The sequence below is a fragment of the Grus americana genome, chromosome 11, assembly GCF_028858705.1.
Source record: "Grus americana isolate bGruAme1 chromosome 11, bGruAme1.mat, whole genome shotgun sequence".
Taxonomy (NCBI): Eukaryota; Metazoa; Chordata; class Aves; order Gruiformes; family Gruidae; genus Grus; species Grus americana.
The window spans coordinates 15,522,729-15,543,245 of NC_072862.1; the positions used below are offsets into that span (position 1 = coordinate 15,522,729).

Sequence of the window (20,517 nt, forward strand, 5' to 3'; positions counted from 1 at the left end):
GAAAAAAAGTATCCAGCACACAGTTTCTAAAATTTACAGAAATAAAAGTAAAAACCCACTGATGTGCTTCAGAACGTAAATACACTGCTTATATTTTTCATGGCATTGTGTATTTACAGATATAGAAATCTTTTACATACTTTGGTATGAAAAAGCTTTGAAGACTCTCTCTTTATTTTAGGTAGAATGTATGACACCCAAGTAATTCTGAATGTTCACTATTAAACATAATTATTGGGGAAATGGAACCAACATTTGCCTGCCTCTCTTACAATACTACCAAAAACCCCGAAGCTTGTTGACACATTATTAAAACTGGTTATGTGTGATACCTCCTCAAAGTCAACACTAAATTGCAAACACTAGTGAGGAAAGAATAAATTTTAGGATGCCTATTAACCCCACACATCTTACAGAAGATGGTAAACTGCACAATGAGCCTCTTGTTAACTCCAAATTTCCATTCTAGAAATAACATGTCAACCGTCTTCATTGTACAGTGAAAACTCTTAATTGCATCTTATGCAATTTGCAGATATCTGCATTGACATTAGTTTATAAATGCTGGTTTATGTTTTAACAAGATTATGAAGTCATAATTAGGATTTCCTGTTACATTATGGAAGAGTTCAATAAATTGTGAAGAATGTATTCACACAAACTGGAGTCAGAAGGGTGTTTTCCTATTGACCTGTTATTATCAGTGGAGATACTCTGTGTTTCAGGAAACAGATCAGAGATTTCCCAATTATCTGGCACATTCTTGCTCTCTCAGGACTGTATTCACTGTATCTTACTGCATTTAAACCGTATTTTAAATATGAGAAAAATATGATGGTTCTGACATTGTGTGGTAGGTAACTAGTTTTCCTTGAGATAAGAGACCTTGGTTTCTGGCATAAGACTTCTCTAAAGTAATTCTTTCTTCAAAGTCAGTAATCATTGGGAACTAAAGAAAACTGTTCAAAAGAGCATCTGAACTTGAATGAGGAACATCCAACTGTTTAAAAATTAATTATTCTAATTTTAAATCTGTATGTTTTATCTCTGCTCTCTAGTTGTCTAACTTCACCTTTTAATCTTTAGGTACTGTTATACTCTTGGCTGATAGACCGTAGAGCTTTGTTATTCAACTAATATGCTCTGACCAAATCACATCTCTGATAATCTAGACAAAATGACCACTTCGTATCATTTGTTATAGGACAGGATTTTCAAACCTGAAGACTGGGTGGAACCTTTACACATCAGATAGTCCTTTCTTATATTTCCTTTTCCTTAACACAATATATTCTGATTTATGATGATAATAGAATTGTGTGTACTAAAAATGCTTCACTGATAATGGTTATTTCCATTAAGTCAAACTCCATGGTACGCAGGGAGCTTGGATGGTCAATTAATAAAGGATCAAGTTCTTAGGGAGAAGAGTATCAAGTATTCTTTACACTAAGTCATTCAATTATATCTTATAAGCACAACTGCATCTTTCCCTCCTCCTCTCTTCTTAAAAGATTATATTCCTACATTAAATTCCTGTTAACACAAAAGAGAAGGCGAGTAACTCATAAACTGCTTTAAAAAATGAACGAAACAAAATACAACAATTTTACCTGCAACAACTGGAGATTTTCTGTCATCCAAAAGCTGAATAGCAGTACTGGCTGTCACTACATTGCTTTTGTTTGCGGTTTCTGCAGGGTGTATTAAGGAAAAAAAAAATCAAATTGAAATTATATATTGCAGAATGAGGACATTGAGCTTTTCCCCCCTTGTTTGAAATAACAGCCCATGTGGATTTAGTTCCATATATGCACAGAACATACAGGCACCGTCATTTCAAAATTCCCCAGCATCCCAACAACAAGCTTAAAACATTGAACTGAGTAATCAACTTTTGCTTTCTTTGCTAAAAGTGGCAACAAAGGTAGGGATTCTCATTAATTTGGACACTTGCTCTGTTGGACTTGTCTTGCTTAGAATACCAGGCTGTAAGTTCAACCTGTGCAAATATTAAATGAAAACCATTACACCACATCTTGGGGTTTCACTTGGAGCCCTGTAAAAGATGCACCTGGTGAAAGGACCAGTAAATTAGCTGCAAATTTCAATGCATATTTTAGATTAACATTTGAGGTTAGCTACAGAGCCCACTCGGTACTGACATACTTGGAACCCTTTCAGCATCACATATGGCTCAGCATTTAGAGAATGACAAAAGTATAGACCTGTACTAAATGGGATTGAATAGACAAAGCTCCCAGGTATCTGCTCAGCAGCTCTTCTGTACCAGAGTGGAAAATGGTCAGCATTAAAAATGTTCTCCTTATCCTCAGCTGTCAGGAAATCTCTTGAGAAAGAAGAGAGAAAGAAAACACTTGTTGTTTGTTGCACAGTGCACAATAGTTTCTAGCTTTGAAAGACAATTAAAACCCAAATGCAATTTTTTGGGAAAGAGAATGGTTTTGGACAATTTTTCTAATGCCATTTGTTCAACAAAAGAGTTAACTTTAGCCCCTAATAAATACTTGTGACACATCTGCAATTGCTTTTGTTGTGAAGAATGGAAAAAGTACTATAAAAATAGGGCCCTTAAGCACCACTAAAAACATTTGTACTGATGTGTACAAATAAAAATGCTTAGTCTAAAAAGCCTTTTTCTCTCAGCACAATGCAAGAACTGTGAACTCTACAAAGTGGAAAAGGCACTGGAGATTTGGTAGTTTGTTGCCACTGGCAGTCACTCTTAAGTAATGAAAAAAAGTAATTTAACAGCCTACTTTCCAAATAATATGTAAGGGGTGGTAGTGGCCAACTACATACTTTATTCTTCAATAATCTCAGGGAATGTTGACAGAGGAAAGTTTGTGTCAGTGAAAAGAGCAAGTATGGTCTCCATGCTATTGTTCTGGCTTGCTGTTTGACATTAACAAATTACAGTGCTATTGATCTCACCTGTCAGGCTACTCACACTACAACAATATTTTGTGGTCAGATAAGCACCATATAATTTTATATTCAATAAACTTAGCTTATCATAAACATCAAGTGCAGATTTTCTTTTACATGAATAATGCATATAGATTTGCCTGACACTATCAAACTGCTGCCTGTAGTCATTAATTACGGGACCTTATTTTATAGTTCTCCATTTTAAGAAAGCTGTACCTCCACTAGATTACATCTTCTCCCAGCAAAATGGAAACTCTTGAATGATTAGATCTCCTGATTTCTCTTTCACCCAGTCCACTTCTGTCATTTGGCTTTATTTCAACACCAAAAATTTTTCCACAACAAAATCCCTGAAAAAGCCTACATGGTATTTGTTTTTAGATGAGATAGTAAAAAAAATAAAATAAAAATAATCATCTGCAGATGTAGCATATTCATAATTCTGCTCTGAAGAATAAAGATGTGAGGCTAACTCCAAGGGTGGGGGGGAAAGCAACTGTATGGGCTACAGGTGTAAAATAGCTCATTGTTCCAAATGTTCCAGTTGACAAAAGAATCTAAGGGATCCTATAAAATCTTTCTAACTTGTTTCATGTATTTCAGTGCACCAGCTTAAAACCCTGGAAGAAACAGTAGATGGGCTTCCTAAAAATAAACATTTCTTTTTCTTTTTTTCTCATATGGCTGCCAAGCATAGCTTTGTTACTTACTGATTAGTAAGCTGTTCCGGACCCACAAACAGGTTGATACGAGATAGTCCAGTCCGTGTTCCAAGGAAGGCAACTTCCACTCCCTTGTCAGAGTTTCTGAAACAGAACAGAACACAAGCAAAGATAATGTTTCCAGACAGTAAACAGATAAAGCTATATTACTGGTCACAGAAAGTACAAGTGTACATGTTTTTGAGAAAGATTATTTTAAGTATAGTTCCCTTATTTATTTATTTTTAAAATGCTGTTTTTTAAGTTAAAGTCACATGGGTTTCATAAAACGTACAATGTAGAGATGCTATTTAGACCAGAGTCACTAAAAAGTCAAAGAGTAAATTTGGTAGGATAGGTGGGGAATAAAAAGGTATGGCATAGGTATATACCGGCTATTTAATAACCACTGGCACCCAGTGATTCAAGATGAGCAGGAATTCCAGATCTCACTCCTAGTCCATTCATCACTTCTGCAGTACATCTATGCTTCAAGTCACAGGTGTTACTGTTGCTTAAGCAAGCAAAAACTAAGCTAGATTTAAACCAGCTAGCTCAGTGTCAAAGGTAGCTGTCATCAGGACAGGTTTTAGCCTCTAGATCTTAGGAAAAAAAATGTGGCAGGTAGCTCACGTTGAACTCCGTTGCTGCATTGTTACCAGTACCAAGCTAGCTACTTTAAAACTAGTTCTCGTGTGGCTACAAGAGCTTCAGCCATATTACCACAAAACCAGGGACCACAGTCTTAGCCATCTTGCTGTCTCATACTTCATTCCTCAATCAATGACCTGCCTCATTAGTGTAAGTCGGAACATGAAAGGGGATCAAAAGTCTCCCGCTAGCATCTCTCTGCAGCTGTCTTCCTTGTGTTTACTGGATCTGTAGGAGGATTCCAAGAAACCTTATGCCTCTGTATAAATTCACCAATGTCTACAGTATATTAGCATGCAACAATTTCTTGTCTTTATCTTCTAGAGGAGACCAGATAATCCTTAGTTTGACAAATCAGATTTTATCACATTGATTTTACTCATTCTGTATGTGTTTTACAGCAAAATATTTTTTCATTCAACTTTTAAAAAATGGTCCAAATTTAGCAAAATCTAGTCAGGATAATCTCCAGAATTGCCTTTCAACCACAGTATTTCATGCAAACTGCTGATCTTAACACCTGTTTTCTCTAATATATTTAACATCTTGTTACTTAAAACCTTAGTATATCATAACATAAATTAAGTGAAATGTATAAACTCTAAACAGGACCACCTAATCTCCTGATTATCTGTAACAGGAACCTAGATCCCAGTTAGTTCTGGAAAACAAACGAAACAAAAAAAAAACAACAACAAAGATTAAAGAAATTATTTACTTTATAAGTGCAGGTTTTTCTATATATAATTTGTTCTGAGACACATTACCAATTCCATCAACAGTTTTGGTAAATTTTGCATTAAATTTCTCAAGTACTCTAAACTGTTTGTTAGAAATACTCAGAACTGTAAGTTGTAGTTATAGTGAGGAAATTGGGTAACCGTTCAACTAATCATCATGATGTACACTGCAACATAAACACTTAACACTGAACTCAAAATTGATGGTATTTAAGATCAAATGGTTAATACAATATTTTCATGCATACTAGGATTTTTTAGATATTCCACTAGTTCATCAAAATAACTATTAAAAATTCACCCATGACTGACACATAATGACCGACACAAAGCTTGCTTACTCTGATTTATTTAACGCTAGACTGGTCCAATAAGCTTCAATTGGTGCACTCACGACTGCATCAAACAGAACTTCCTGGATCAATTCTTTATCACCTATTACAATATATTAAAATTAGAAAACATATATGCATAGAAACAAATTTTTTAGATGAGTAAACAACATTTTTTTTATACTGTACTATATTTTATCTGTGATACGCATTCAAACTCCTTGCACTACTCAACATTTACTATGTAATATTACATAGTATTTTACCACAACGCAATTTTCATGTATCGTTTCATTGCACCAACAATTTTAGACTAAAACCCAAAAAATTATTCTCCTTTTCATGTAACACATGTACATATTATCTAATGCTCACATTTGCACATGACATAAGGTCAAAACAATTAGGTCTAAGAGTCACAAAAGCTCTACATTTCTGCAAATAGACAAAATATGCACTTATCCATCTGAATTTTTTTATTCTGCTTTGCAGTTCAGAAATGCTAATTGCATACACACTCTCCCTAAAATACTCATGAAATATCTGGCATATTCTTTAGAGGCGTGATCCAAGGACTGATTCAGACCAATCCTGTTTAACTTATAAAACCAGATGGTGCGATAATATTGCATAGTATAGCTACACCATCTGAACAGAAACTTGAATGTTTGGTTCAGACATATTGTTTACTGTAAAAGTAAAAAATTTGTATCATCAATATCTTTATTGATACCCTGGAAAAAGCTCAAAACCAAATGAAATTCCAAAGTGACATCAGCCAAGCAATCCAATCTCAATTTATCACTGGTTAAACTAAGTAGCTTTGCATTTTGCAGAAGGTTCAGTACAATGGTTTTTAGCTGGGGTAAAGCCTACTACATGCATATTTAACAAAATACTTGCATTGGAGCAATGGTTCTTTTCCTGTGAGGTAGCGTTTAATTGCTTCTAACTGAGTCATTTGACGGTGTTCAGGATGTAAGTCGGTGTTGCAATAGGACCTGTGAACATGTTGTCAAAACATTAAAATGTTAATCTGTATAAGCACGACCTCTCTTTGTCTTTGAACATAAAGAATTGGGCTTAGCAAGCACAAACAATATGAAACCAAGAAGGGTAACAGACACCAATTTCATGCTTTGTTTAAGGCTTACCATTCATCTGCTAAAGATACATCGGGGTGTTCTAAATCATGTAAACCTGTAACAGAAATAATAATGGGTTATTTAGGGAGCAGCCTGGGTAACAGATGGTTATTTACATACACTCCATAACATAAACCTTCCTTCTTGGAAAGTGCATTATTACCACAGTGTAATAAATCACAGTAAACTATGTTCAAATACACTTTAGGGTCTAACAAACTGGCAAAAGCAAACTAAATCAGATCTAAAACTGAAAAGCTAGGAAAAACTTTTTTTTTTTTGCTGATATATTTAATTCATATAAATAACTCACACGATATATTTGAAGTTTAGAAGAAAACTTGAGCAAAGGGAAATACACAATGGTAAAAGACTGCTATTCGTACTCCCTTGTTCTATTTGACTAGTAAAGTTCTTTATGCTAAAATACATGCTTCTCATTTCATAAGATTTGCTCTCTTTCTCTTTAAAAAAAAAAAAAAAAAAAAAAGCACAATTCCTTCAAAACCTAAGTACACAGCCCAAGAACACAAACAGCAATTTACGGGATCATTCAGAATAAGTTTATTGTGCTAATAGGTCATGCAAATCCTTGTAAACAAGAACTGTATCATTAGTTATATAGCACAATAAAAATGTACTTTGGCAATTTTAAAAACTCTTAAAACACTTATCAATAGACAATAAGCAAATAGAGTTCAGAAGGCAGGGCCTGGGTTTAAACCCCTGAGTACATAACAAACAATGACAGAGCGATTAAGGAAAGTAGGGAAGTGAACACTAGAACTATAATTACAGTCCTTGGGGAGGACAGTGAGGTGTCAGTGATAGAGAATCAGTGGAGGTAAGAGTGGGAGAAAAGGAACAGTTCGTTAGGGCTATGTTAACATTTCTGGTGATGGATCCAGGAGGAAATATCAGGGAGACTGGCTGAGAAGTATGGCTGGATTAAAGAAAATAGGCGAGAAGTATGTTGGGAATGGTTTGGAGAGAAAGCAGCCTCAAGTCTCTTGCTGTGTTCTCTTTCTATCTAGACATGTATTTGCTGTGCAAGTGACTCAAACTTTAAAGCATTTCTTTTTACATCTCTTCTGGGTACAGGAACATGTTGATGTCCCAAAATACAGCTGATGAACAAGACCCGAAGGAATTAACTATCTTGTTTAACACCACCGACAAAACAAGAAGCAGAATTGGAAATGGAGATTTAAGCATCAAATCAGAAAGCATCCTGTTATTGAAATATTTTTTTTTCTCAGCAACTGCTAAAACTTATCAACCCTCTCTTCACTCTTCTGAAATGCCTCTGCTCTTCCTTCATCTTCACGAACTTTTGTTATTGATCTTGTTGCCAAACAGCTTTATCACCACTCACAGTTGACTCCTCCACTCATTTTAATTGTGGACTTATCAATAAGTAAAACCATAAAGAAAGAACAGCTCTTCCCCTCGTTACTTCTACTGTTATTTTAAAAATGCAAAAATGTAAATCCCTGTAGACAATGCCCAAAGTAGTTAAAACTCTGAAAGATTTCATAGTATATAGTCTGTGAACTAAAAAGTCATAGCCATTACAGTGCTCTCAGTGGTTACTTCATTCCAAAAATACCACAAATAAAACACCACCATTGGACCCTGAGTGATTCTCTGGAACATTTAGAGAGAAGGGCAGAAGATCATCTGCATCTAAAGAGGATTCACAAACAGTCTGACTATGCTTAATATAAATGAGGGGGAAAATCCCATGAAGTACAAGATCTTTAAAGAAAACAAAAAGAAAAAAATCTAATTCCCTTATGGAATCTGCAGACACACATACAAGCTTTAGGTCTACCAAATCAACAATAAAACTACTGTGTAAGCAACATGAGAAGGTAGGTGTCTTACCTTCTTCTACAGTTACATTCCCTCTGAAGAAGTATTTTCCATGTCCTCTAGAGAGAGCCACACCTAAACTGTGCAGAGAAATAAAGAAGACCTTGAAATCTGTGAGACAACAATAATATTTAGAGATATTTTAATTTCTAACATTTCCAGCTAGTCTACTGTGATTAACTTTAAAACTGTTTGTTTCCAAACCCTCACTGATCATATTTATTGTCCAACTAGCTGCTTCAATGCTGTTTCAGTTCTGATGTGCCTGCAACAATCAGCTGTATTTATGTGTGCTTAGAGGTGCAGTAAACCATTATTCTCTGGCAAACTAATAAACGAGCCCCTCTAAGCTCACTGCCGTTCACCCAGCATGAGATTTCTTCAGCTGAGCCTTGAACATGCCCATGGCCTTACAATGAAGGAGACAATTTTTTGTAAATCAGACTAAGCTGCTGAGAAACTACATAAGTGTAGGAATCAATGGAGCTACTGAGAGGAAAAGAATTTCATATGTGACAACAGCATCATGACTCCTCTTGGACTGATTTTGCAGTGATTTGTATTTTTAGATAGTTCAACTTTTTTGCATTGACTTCAGCTTCATGAACTCCATAGTTACGCACTCAGTTTCGGTTCGGTTTTTAGTCTACCATTTAAACTATTCAAGTTTAATTGAACTTGCCGGGCGATCCATGCCTCTTCCTATTGAACACATAGACAGAGTACCTTCTGGCATTCATTCATTCAAGGGGATTCTCTCAGGGTAGGAACCTGCCAGTAAGACTGAAAATGCTTGGGCTGATACTTTAAGTACACATAGAGGCACAACTCCAAGAGCACATGTGCTGCAATCAACAGCTCAATCTGGAAATGAGCTGAACAGTAAACATCTCTGACACTACAGTGTATATTTTAATAAATGTTGCCCCTGCTGTCTTCCTGAATCTATACTCCTACTCATCAAAACTAGATACAGACCGTGCTGAAAAAGGCAGGATGGTTTTCCAACTATATTTCTGTTCTAAGAATGAGAACTCACACTGCGTGCATATATGTAGCCCCATATCTGTTTACTTCATATGGTAGGAATGACAGTGCCACAGGAAAAAAGAAAAAAAAAACCACCAACAACAAAACCCCCCACCAAACTCCACAGAATTAAAATAAACAAAAAAAATCCACTGCGTTTTACTACTCATGTGTGAATTTTAACAAGAATAAACACATGCATTAGAGATCAGAGAAATGTGCCCATATTTTCTCTATATAGAAATGTAGTTCAAGTTCTGTGAAACGGTTCCATTGAAGAAAATTTCAGTTGAGTATTGCAACTATCAGCCTCCTGCTTTAAGCACAAGGTACAGTTAGTATTCTTTTATTAATGGGTTATTTCTAATTCAAATATGAGCATTCTTAAAGTTACTTCCTATCTTTCTTTTCTTTTTTTTCCTCCTAAGATGCATGCCAAAATAACACGGATGACTTACTCAGTTTTAGTTATACAAATACACTGAAGGTAGTTCAGAGAAACAAAATATCCAAACCTCAAACTGGAAGTGAAATACAATCTCATTTTACATTACATTTTTGTTGTGGAAAAAAATCAAAATGGGGCTCAATATGTAGTTACTTAAATGGATTATAGTATTTATAGCTCTCCAAGTACTTGCGAAAGCCTTTCGTTCAATGTAAACCTCAACTGAATATTTTTTTAATGAAACGTAAGCCATGACAAACACAGTGAGTTTGCCTGTGTGAGCTTGCACAAACTTTCCATCCCTGGAAAAGCTGAAAGGAATGCTGGTAGGCTCCTTTTCCTTGGTATTTTCAGCATTGTCCAGGGATATTTCATTGTCAACTTCTGCTGATGAGCTTTTAATGAGTTCACAAGCTTTGTACAAATGCAAATCCAGTGAGTCTGACGAAATGCCCATTTATTATGGTCGGCTCTACCTGAAAGGAGTACCCTTGATGTCTGTATAATAGTAGTCATTTGTCATCACCAATACTCGCTTCTAGATTCAGAACAAAAAAGTCAGAAGGGGAGGGGAGGAAGAAGTTAGTTTGCTATAAGAAATGCATAAACAATCAAGCGGTTAGTCACTGATAAAATTACAAGCAATGTTTACATTCAGTGAGTGAAAAAAAATATACTGCAGTGAATCACATTTATGGCCATCTTAAAAATTGTTAAATAAATTAACTGCTTGCTTTATACTTAGTTGGAATAATATTTTATACATTGTACCCCTTTGTCCACTGTCTTCTTCACTTCCATGGAGAATTTCCCTGTTTTCCGATTCACCATTGCATTTCGGAGCTGAAATGAAGGAAATGTGTGTCAATTCCTTTACTTACATTTTTTTGGTGATTCTTTCATCTCTGAGCTCTCTGCTACACATTTGGCCTCAGCAGTTCTTAATTTTCTTCATTTCCAGTAGTTCTACAACAACACACTGAACAACCCCCCTACAGATTTTATTATTGACTGTATAGGCTAAGATTCCTGCTGCACAACTTTAGGCAAGTTGCTGAGGTACGTAGGATAGGAGCTCTGAGCATCCTTCATAGTAAAATAGCTCTTTGTGTAGTAATCTGGATCTTATGTGGGATAAACAGTGTAATTGGCTACTGTTCTGCAGTTACTGCATAGGAAGAGAAGGACCAGGTTCCCAGATGGATTTAGCTGAATTTAAACAAGGGCTCTGTTTAAATACATCAACAATTATAGATATAATAACAAAGCAAAAAAGAGAAAAACACACTTAGCCTACACTATTCATTCTGCTTCTGCTTGATACTCTACATTGGGCTGCATCCTAAACTAGCACCAGAAACTGCATCGTAACTGCATCAGAAATTAGAACTAGCAAAAGAATGACAGCCCATTTGATCAGTAACCTGTTTCAATGGGAACACACAGCTGCAGTGCTCTGTGATTCCCTCTGGTTGTCCATTGGTGTCCAGGTGCCCCTTGCAAGGTAATAAATTTTATCTCTGGAATGGAAGCCTTAGGTCAGTCACAGCTTTAAGAATTGACCTGGACCTCTCCCTCTCAAAGTCATCCAAAAGACTTTTTAAATCCCCTTCAAAAAATGGTTTCATTATTATATAAACCCAAAACTCAAAGCAGATAGAGAAAGCAGAAAATAAATGAAAAAGGGTTTATACCTGCTGCTCTGCAAGTTAAATCCATCACTATTTAGATTACCCCAAATAACTGTTTTTCAGTAACTTTAGCCTCTATGTGAGCTGCAGGCTCCCAAATCCATGGTTCAAAGTTCCTTACCCATCACCTCTAAAAAGTCTTCCCTTAGCACATCTAGGCAAGAAGAGCCTTCCTCCCAGAGGACACCAGCTGACACAGCCTCTCTCTTAGGTGAACATGCCATGATGATAAAGAAGAGTGAAAAAATCTTAACAACTGTCCCCCAAGTCTGTAAGCCAAAATGACCTGCAGTGTCCCTAACTGACTACACCGCTGGTCAGAGTGCAGGGCCTCTGGGCTGAGACTGAAGAAAGACGAGATATCATTTTTGAGAAATCCTCAGTCTTAGTGTTTTGAATTTGCCTATTTATCAGTTCAGGATTTTAGGGAAGAAATAAGAAAGTTATTGTTTAGCAGTTATACCATTCATGCATGGAAGTATTTTCTTTGAATGCTCTTAGATTTACGAATGGAAAAAGCGACTTCTTTTGCTTATGCAGAAAGTTTAGGGTGGTTTTTTCAGGATATTTTCTATTACAAAGCAAAATTGCTATACTTGTGGGGGTTTTGTGGTAAGAAGCACCTATAAATCTTTCACAGCTGTAATTTTCATTACAATAAGAAAATTCCACTATCACTAATCAATTCACACTCCCTCTTCAGAATTATTCAAAATGCAGAATAATATTGACAAAATGAGCATTTTTATGTCTCTTCTATTGCTTATCTATCTGAACACAATTTTGGACATCATGTTCTTGCTGAATAAATATCTCCTGTTCTCCAGTACTTCATACCAGATTGGGCAATTCAGTCAGATTTCAATGAAAAATTGTGAAGATAGTCATACCAATGCACTGTGCAAATTTTTTGAGTTAGTGTGGGGTGAAAAGAGAATGACCAGACTTGCCAGTGAAATACCTGGTTTTATTCTCATGAACAAGTTGAGCATGGCTGACCTATCAAAAACTGCAAACTTTGCAGCTCTTTAAATTTAATTCTGGGGCATCTAGATTTGAATTAACAGTCTTACTCTTCTGTCAGTGAGTGTAAAAGAATAATTTTTAGCTGGAGGCATGTATAAAATAAAGCATATATTTTACTGTAGATTTTTTTTTTTAACAATACATAATAGGCAATTCTGGAAATATTTTCCCATTTTAAGTTTTGTGGTTTTGGACTTGGAAAGCTGGTCTTAATTAACCATCTACTTTCTAACATTTACAGAACAGTTCCATTTATCTTTAACATGGTTTTCATTTTTCTCCTATTGGTGCCTGCAGTTGTCTAAGACCCATTCCTCCCACAAGCCTCAGGCAAGGCATAGATTTACTAAAAGGGCCTCCAAACTCTCAGTAGTGTTTAAGATCAAGTCTGCATGTGGGATTTAGAGTTTTACTTTTCTTCTTTTTTTTTTTTTTTGCTTGCTGTGATTACATTTCTTGGCTTTGTAATCTGGTTTCTCGGCTCTTCTGCAGTTTCATCTCCCTCCTCAAATGCATAAAATAAGTACTGCCTCAGTTGGCTTCAAGCCCCAAAACGTTCATTCATGGTCTTTTTTATTTGGAAAAAAATATTTCATTCAGCTAGAAATTATAATAAAAGAATTTTAAGAAGTGAGTTAATGAGAAAAATATTTCTGTCCAAATTGAAACTTCTCGTCTTTGGTACTGCATATTCCCAAACTTTGCTGGAAGACACTTAGTTTAATAAGCTGATGCTAAGATTTCTATTTCTAATAAAAAGCAGTAACAGCAAGACAGAAGGTACTGTTAACCTGGAAAACAAACTGATGAATATATATTTACACCAACTCTATTTCATGGTGAAAAAAAATCTAACCTTACTTCTGCCACCTTTTCCTTATTGGATGACTAGAGAAAACCTATTTCTTCACCTCTTCAGAGTAATATCATTATTACTCCTTCAACTAAATATCTTCCAATCAGTTGCTAACAACCCAGTTTCACTGCTATAGTATGAGATCATTCTATATTCTTGGAAAACTATGTAACCATTAAATTAATGTGGTAAAAAGTAAGAAAATCTCTTAATCAGCTTCCCCGTAAGTGTTTCATGGGAGAAAAAATATACCAGCAGTAGTCTATTTTATTAAAAGCAGCTATAAGAATACATTCATTCTTTCCCACTACAGTTGAATAAACAATGCTTTAGTACCCAAGCTTGGAAAAAATCAAGAACATCAAATGCAAGGTCTTGGGTGAAGCAGAGCCACATGTAGCTCTCAAGTTAATAATTTACTTCACAAAGTTTTAAGTCTCCTACACAATATTTATCATTTTGACTCAAAACTAACAATATTGAGGAACTGCATATTACAAGAGATCAACAAAAATAACACACACTTTTTGGAGACTCATTTGGATCCTCACATCAGAAAAGTTGCATAAAGAGATGGATTTCATTACAATAGTCATAGAATAGTTTAGGTTGGAAAAGACCTTTTAGATCATCGAGTCCAACCGTTAACCTAGCAGTGCCAAGTCCACCACTAAACCACGTCCCTAAGTGCCACATCTACGTGTCTTTTAAATACCTACAGGGATGGTGACTCAACCACTTCCCTGGGCAGCCTGTTCCAATGCTTGATAACCCTCCTTTTGGTGAAGAATTTTTTTCTAATTTCCAATCAAAACTTGCCCTGGCACAACTTGAGGCCTTTTCCCCTTCTCCTATCACTTGTTACGTGGGACAAGAGACCGATCCCCACCTGGGGACCCCAACCTCCTTTCATGTAGTTGTAGAATGATAAGGTCTCCCCTAAGCCTCTTTTTCTCCAGACTAGACAACCCCAGTTCCCTCAGCTGCTCCTCATAAGACTTGTTCTCTAGACCCTTCACTAGCTTCATTGCCCTCAGTATCTTTCGTGTAGTGAGGGGCCCAAAACTGAACACAGTATTCAAGGTTAGGCCTCACCAGTGCCAAGTACAGGGGACAATCACTTCCCTAGACCTGCTGGCCACACTATCTAACCTCATCTATAGAACTTCCTTCAAATTCCATTCTCATTCTAGCTCTAATGCTAACAATGACTCTGCCTGTAGCTCCATTACTTCATTTCATATCTCCTTCTCTTTTATTCTTCTATGAGTATTTCTGACCATCAGCCCCTCTGAAGGTCTTAGTAATATAATATAAATGACTTACATCTTATTTCACACAAACACAAAAAACTTGAATGATATACCAGGCTTACTTTTAAAAATAGCTGTAAAAACACTATTTGTTTGACATTGCACTTTTTCCTGTTTAGATATTTGCATGAAGGTCTCCACTTGTGTGTAGCATTGCTGAAGTATTAAGACAACACTTGGAACATTAATACATTTTTCTACAATATTTAGCCTGCTGTTTTTCAGATAACACTTGGTCACTAATCATTAACAGTAGATGTGTAGGCTGTCTTACAAAACCTACCTATTGGGGGATAATTTATCAAAGAATGCCTGATTATCCAGGCAGGTACTAGAGAATTATTAGCATTGATAGATGGGGATCATTCAAGGAAGTCACCACAACACACCTGTACTATACATGAGTACTGAAAATTGTGTTTACTGCTGCTCCAAACCTACAATAGAATATTTAAGGTTTTTTTCTATTATGTATTAAATATTTATCAAAAATAATTTTACTTATGATTTATCTATTTTTTTACTCTTACATATTGGGCAATGGACCTGGATCTTTTCTACAAATGCAATGCTCAATTTAGTCTATTTGTAATGTAGATTAACTTCTTTTCTCCTGCAAAAGATGAAACAATAGGAAAAGCAGCTTATTTCTATTTTACAATTTAAAACTACCTTTTAATAAACTTTTTTTTTAGGTAAAAGGGAAAGAGATAAAATGTTTGTATGTATCATTCATCAAAATGTGAAATAAAACTTTTTGCAGCCTACAGATAGACAAAACTCGATTTTTGCCAGAAATTTTCAGAAAAAGCGACAGAGCTTAGAGAGAGTTGAATCTAGACTTTTTGCTTTCATGTATATTCAGATAGAAACTCAATTATAAATAAAACTTAATTTTCAATGTCATAGAAATAGTTCAATGTTACATTAACTGAACCACTGAATTTCTACTCAGATATAATTAAAAATGAGGGATTAAACCTGTAAAAATTAAGCAGAGAAAGTACTGGAAGAAATAAAAAGAAAAAAACAGAAAAACAAACCAAAGAGAAATAATAATTTAAAAAAAAAGGTTTTAAAGCTGTGCTTAACTACAGCAATAACATTTGAAAGGAAAGGAAATTTTAAAAGGTCATTTGCAGAGGAACTGGTTGAGTAATACGTCATCAAAGATAAAAGGCAAGATATAAAATATGAAATCAATGTGATTGACAAGATTGCAGAAGGCTGCTACAGTATATGAAAATATAATGAGGAAGACTTAAATAGCGCATGCATAGAAATGTGCACAAAGCTATACAAGACACATTTTAAAAAGTTTGAGTGTGTACTCCAACACAAAACTTTAAACAGGGAAGTAAGATGGCCTCCTAGGAGAGGATGAGAACAATCTATCACCTGATGAAACAGACATTGCTTAAAACATAAATGAACTGTTTCACTATTCACTAAGGGGGTGGAGAGAGGGAGGAATGTAAGATATATATTTTGTAAGGGAGAAAGAAAATATAGACTTATGTCAGAACAGGGATCAAGAAATTAGTACATCTGAAGACTGACAAGACTCCAGGGGCAGTTGTACGTGATCCATCCCAGATTTCGGAAGGACATGACAAAGTAAATATGGGAACCTTCAGTGGATATATTCAAAACCTCTCTGGAAAAGTAGAGGTATGAGGGACTTGAGAGAAGCTAACACAGCACTGATATTTGAGAAGGGATCGAGGAGACATCTATGAAAAATACAGACATGCAGTCGTGACTCTGGCAGTAGGGAACTTATGGGAAAAACTAAATTACAGGACAGAAAGAGGAACACCTGGAAAGTTACGATTTAATTAAGGACAGTCAGCACAGATTCACACAAAACGAATCATGCCTAACAAATCAGATTTATTGAGGAAGTAACAGAAAGACCAGGCAAAGGTTAAGCCATGGACATAAGGAAAGCTTTTGATACAGTACTGCAGAAAAGGCTAAGCCTGCAAGGTAAGAAAGAAGATGATAAAAGAGGGAACTACAGAGTAGATGGAGCACTGAAAAATGAGTTTAACGGAAAGGACTGTGTGCATAACAGCTGATAGACATAGAATGCATGCTTCTGCAGCTACCCATATGTCTGAAATTAGGAGTTTGGAGTGAATCTGTGCTCTGAACAGAGGTCAAAGAATTCAATTTTGTTTATTCGTCTGATGTTTTTTGATTTTGTACTTTAAGAAAAACAGCTCATTACTTCCATTAAGGAAAGAGGGATCTCATGGAGAGAAGTTAAACTCATTCCTTCATTTCTGAGTTTCAGCAGTTGTCTGGGCCAGCCCTAAAGAGATATTCTATTCCCTTCTCTAGCGCTATATTTGCTATCCAGCAAAAATACACAATGGGATGCACAGACAATGCAAGGGTGATGAGTTTTACCAAAGATACAAAGAGTCCGTGTTTGTGGTATATGCATATGTAAGGAAGAATCAATACAAAACTTTTGTAAAATTCTGAATGAAGTAAAAGGGGCTATTGTCCTTCCCTCTCTAATAACTACTTAAACAGTTTCCAGGTACAGTAGCAGGATACAACAATGTCCTCTGACAGTTTTAAAACACATCACTTACCACATCATCTCTGTCTTCCCACTCAACCTCGGAAAGATCCACACTACTGTAGTTGGGCTTTCTTCGTTTCTTCCCCTCTTCATACTGACATAAAAGAGGTGAAATATTTAGCAGATCTTGTTTTATTCACACAAAGATTTTGTATCAGAAGATTTTAAAAAATTGCTAGATGCATGTTGATTATATGCAATACATATAATAGTAGGTAGCTTAATTCATACAAAGTGCACCATATTGCTGCATAAATATTGTCTGTGAACTAAAAACCTACATCACACATGATTATTTGCATGATCTCTTGCCATGATAGAAAGCTTTTCTTGATGGACACACTGGGAAGTCAAACTCAGCAGTTGTACCTCCTTCTCCCCATATGGAAAATACATGAGACTTTGATCTTGTAGTTTATGTTAAATGTCTCAAACTAGCTCTTTCAGCTGTACAGGAAGTTATATTTACTATAATCTTATCAACAAAATGTTTACCCATTTCTCTTTAAACAAGATAAGATGCAAGTCTTGGGAAGTATGGTGTTAACATTTGCTGATACTATGTTTTTTCTACAACTTCATAGGGAAAAAGTACTATATTAATAATGATAATTTACATTTTTTTATCACTAGTCACTGTTACAAATCACACATTTAAAATAAACATTCTAGCAACAAATTGATTTGACACTGAGGTGTTTATAACGTAGGAAATTCTGCCCTCTGCTGAACATTCAAGATCAGAGATCCTACTAGTGTAAGAACAAAATCTTGCTTGGTGGAACAAGAAAAAAGTATTTAGGAAGATCTGTGAATAAAGAACCTAACTGGTTAAGACGAATTATGAGAATATATTTGGAAAAAAAAAAATGGGAGAGGATCAGCGTAATGTGAAATCTGGTCTTTTATCTTTTATGATGCATGTAAGCGGGAGGGAAACCCACAAGTCTTTCTATGAAGTATGACAGGAGACATTGGGATACTGTGAAAAATCCCCAGATTGCTTTTGTGACTCCCCAACAATGGCATCATAGAAGGATACAAAATGTACCTGTAAGGCAGTATATATAGTTGATTCTCCTCCCTCAGGGCAGGACCAACTATACCATAAACCAAACCTGTCAGTGCTTGAGACAGCCAATTCATCACTGGGGCCAGTGGTGCAGAAACTTCCAATCACATTCTGCAGATTACAGAAACTAGAGAGGCCAAAGAAAAAACTTGCTCTCTGAGCATGAAGAAGGTTATTCCCATCCGGACTTTTTCCTCTCTAAATTAAAAGATTTTCATGTGAATCTCGCAGTTGCTTTTCTAGACCACAGTATTTAAAAATAGGCATGACAAAATCTTCCTGAAGAACAGCAAACTTTTAAAAATATTGACTATCGGATGATAATCACAAAGAGATTTTGAGATATTGGTAGCACTGTAAAGTTTCCTCTAGCACAGACTTCACTGAGCCTCCTTAATTTTTGCTCATAACAACTTGGATACTCCAATTATTTCTACAGATGATTCTTTTGGGAAACTATGTGGGATAAAATCTTGGATAAAGTCTCATTATTCTTTTAAATAACAAAAAATCCTGGCAACTCCAGTGGTGTAAGTCTTTGATTAAGTTCTGAGAATTCATGCAGATGCAATTGAAGAGTATTTTCACATGCTTTCTTGCGCCTCTGGTAGAAGCCACCATTCTTGTAACAACAAGGTTATCTACTTCTGGGAAAATGCTGTTCAACAGATGGGTAGAGAGATGTAAAGAATTTCTGCTTTCAGCACATGCTTATACACTAGACTGTGAATTCAAGCAGCTCAGTGCTACGATTAGTTCTTGCTATGTGACAAAGCCAAAGAGATAACTATACCCAAATACTGAAGTACAAAATTTGCAGCCAATATAGTTAAACCTCATAAGAATAAAATATGAGAGGATAACATCCAGTTCATTAGCAGGGCTTGATTTTTGGAGCTGTTTTGCACGCCTTTCATTATGGCTGCAGCTATATCAATATTATCTTTACTCTTTACAGGGAGTAACTATGTCTACTCTCTGTGGCTGCACCAATTAACCGAGCAAATCTTTGATCTGATTTAGTCATTTTAGTATACAAATGGTTACAGTCAAGCTCTGAAATACTGAGAGCTGAAAAGTGTTACATAGAAGTTAGCTGGGATCATCTGAGTAGAACAAACAGCTCCTGTACCAATTCCAATGTTTAATTACATCCTTACTCACAGATGTTGAAGAGCTTCTGGGCTATACTGCATTCTCAGACACATGTGCAAATCCTTACTTATGGCAATAGGAGTTGATCTTGTGTGTCTGACAGCAGAAGTAGGCTTCAAACATAAGGCAAACAATTTGCATCATATTGATTTCTGGCTTTGTATTTATTTTAATCATATAGATTCCACACCTTGCACTCAAAGAGAAAAAACAAAATCCAAAAGCAATCAAATGAAGAGCTGGATAAAACATTCAAAGTTCTGCAGCAAAGCCAGAATTGGAAGCATTCATGTCTTAAAAATTCAGATAAGCAGAAACAAACCCAAAATCCCAATGCTCAAGCGAGGCTCTTTAAGCACTCAAAGGAACTGAAAGTGCAGTTCTTAAACACATTTAGGACAGGAACTAATAAAGTAGTGAGATGCCTAACCCCTCATTCAGCTCTTTCACTTTAGGGGCTACTGTTTAATTGCCTACACAGGAATTCAGAAAGTGAAGAGTAGATTTGTGTTATAGTTCAGTAAAGGATGGCAGAGAAAACAAAAACCAACTTCCAGCAAGGACAGGATACCAAAAAATAGCAATTATTTGTACATCTGGGTAACTTTGCTTACAAATCTGATCTTCCTGAAGATACCACTGTATTCCCATTTACATATCTTTACGCTTATGTAACTAGGGCCTAAAACATAAATGCAGGTAGATAAAATATACAACACTTCATAACACTACTGTTCAATTGGCCATTCTTCTCTAGCTTCTTTCTAGTTTCATTGCTTAACTAATTTCTTAGTAAAAGTTATTCATGGACATGGAAGCAATTCACCAGCTTTTAAAAATGGCATTCATCTATCTTCTTCTCTGGTAGCAAACCTAATCTAACTTTTTATCTCTGAGGCTCCTGGGTGATGTATAAAATAGTGATTGAAGGCTGA

General features: G+C 35.8%; 1 protein-coding gene across 3 annotated transcripts in view; it reads right to left on the minus strand.

Moving 5' to 3' along the window:
- The window catches only part of CACNA2D3 (calcium voltage-gated channel auxiliary subunit alpha2delta 3), a 460,032-nt gene that overhangs the window by 87,828 nt on the left and 351,687 nt on the right, over positions 1 to 20,517 (minus strand). For all 3 annotated transcript variants that reach the window (XR_008578815.1, XM_054838171.1, XM_054838172.1), the window contains 10 exons: positions 17,366 to 17,449; positions 10,645 to 10,716; positions 10,350 to 10,411; positions 8,409 to 8,476; positions 6,531 to 6,576; positions 6,280 to 6,377; positions 5,386 to 5,479; positions 3,663 to 3,758; positions 2,229 to 2,350; positions 1,614 to 1,694 (listed from right to left, as the gene is read on the minus strand). Coding sequence is in view for 2 of the 3 variants with exons in the window: in XM_054838171.1 (XP_054694146.1) it covers positions 1,614 to 1,694; positions 2,229 to 2,350; positions 3,663 to 3,758; positions 5,386 to 5,479; positions 6,280 to 6,377; positions 6,531 to 6,576; positions 8,409 to 8,476; positions 10,350 to 10,411; positions 10,645 to 10,716; positions 17,366 to 17,449 (823 nt within the window). In the remaining variant the exon portion in view is untranslated. The remainder of the gene's footprint in view (positions 1 to 1,613; positions 1,695 to 2,228; positions 2,351 to 3,662; positions 3,759 to 5,385; positions 5,480 to 6,279; positions 6,378 to 6,530; positions 6,577 to 8,408; positions 8,477 to 10,349; positions 10,412 to 10,644; positions 10,717 to 17,365; positions 17,450 to 20,517) is intronic.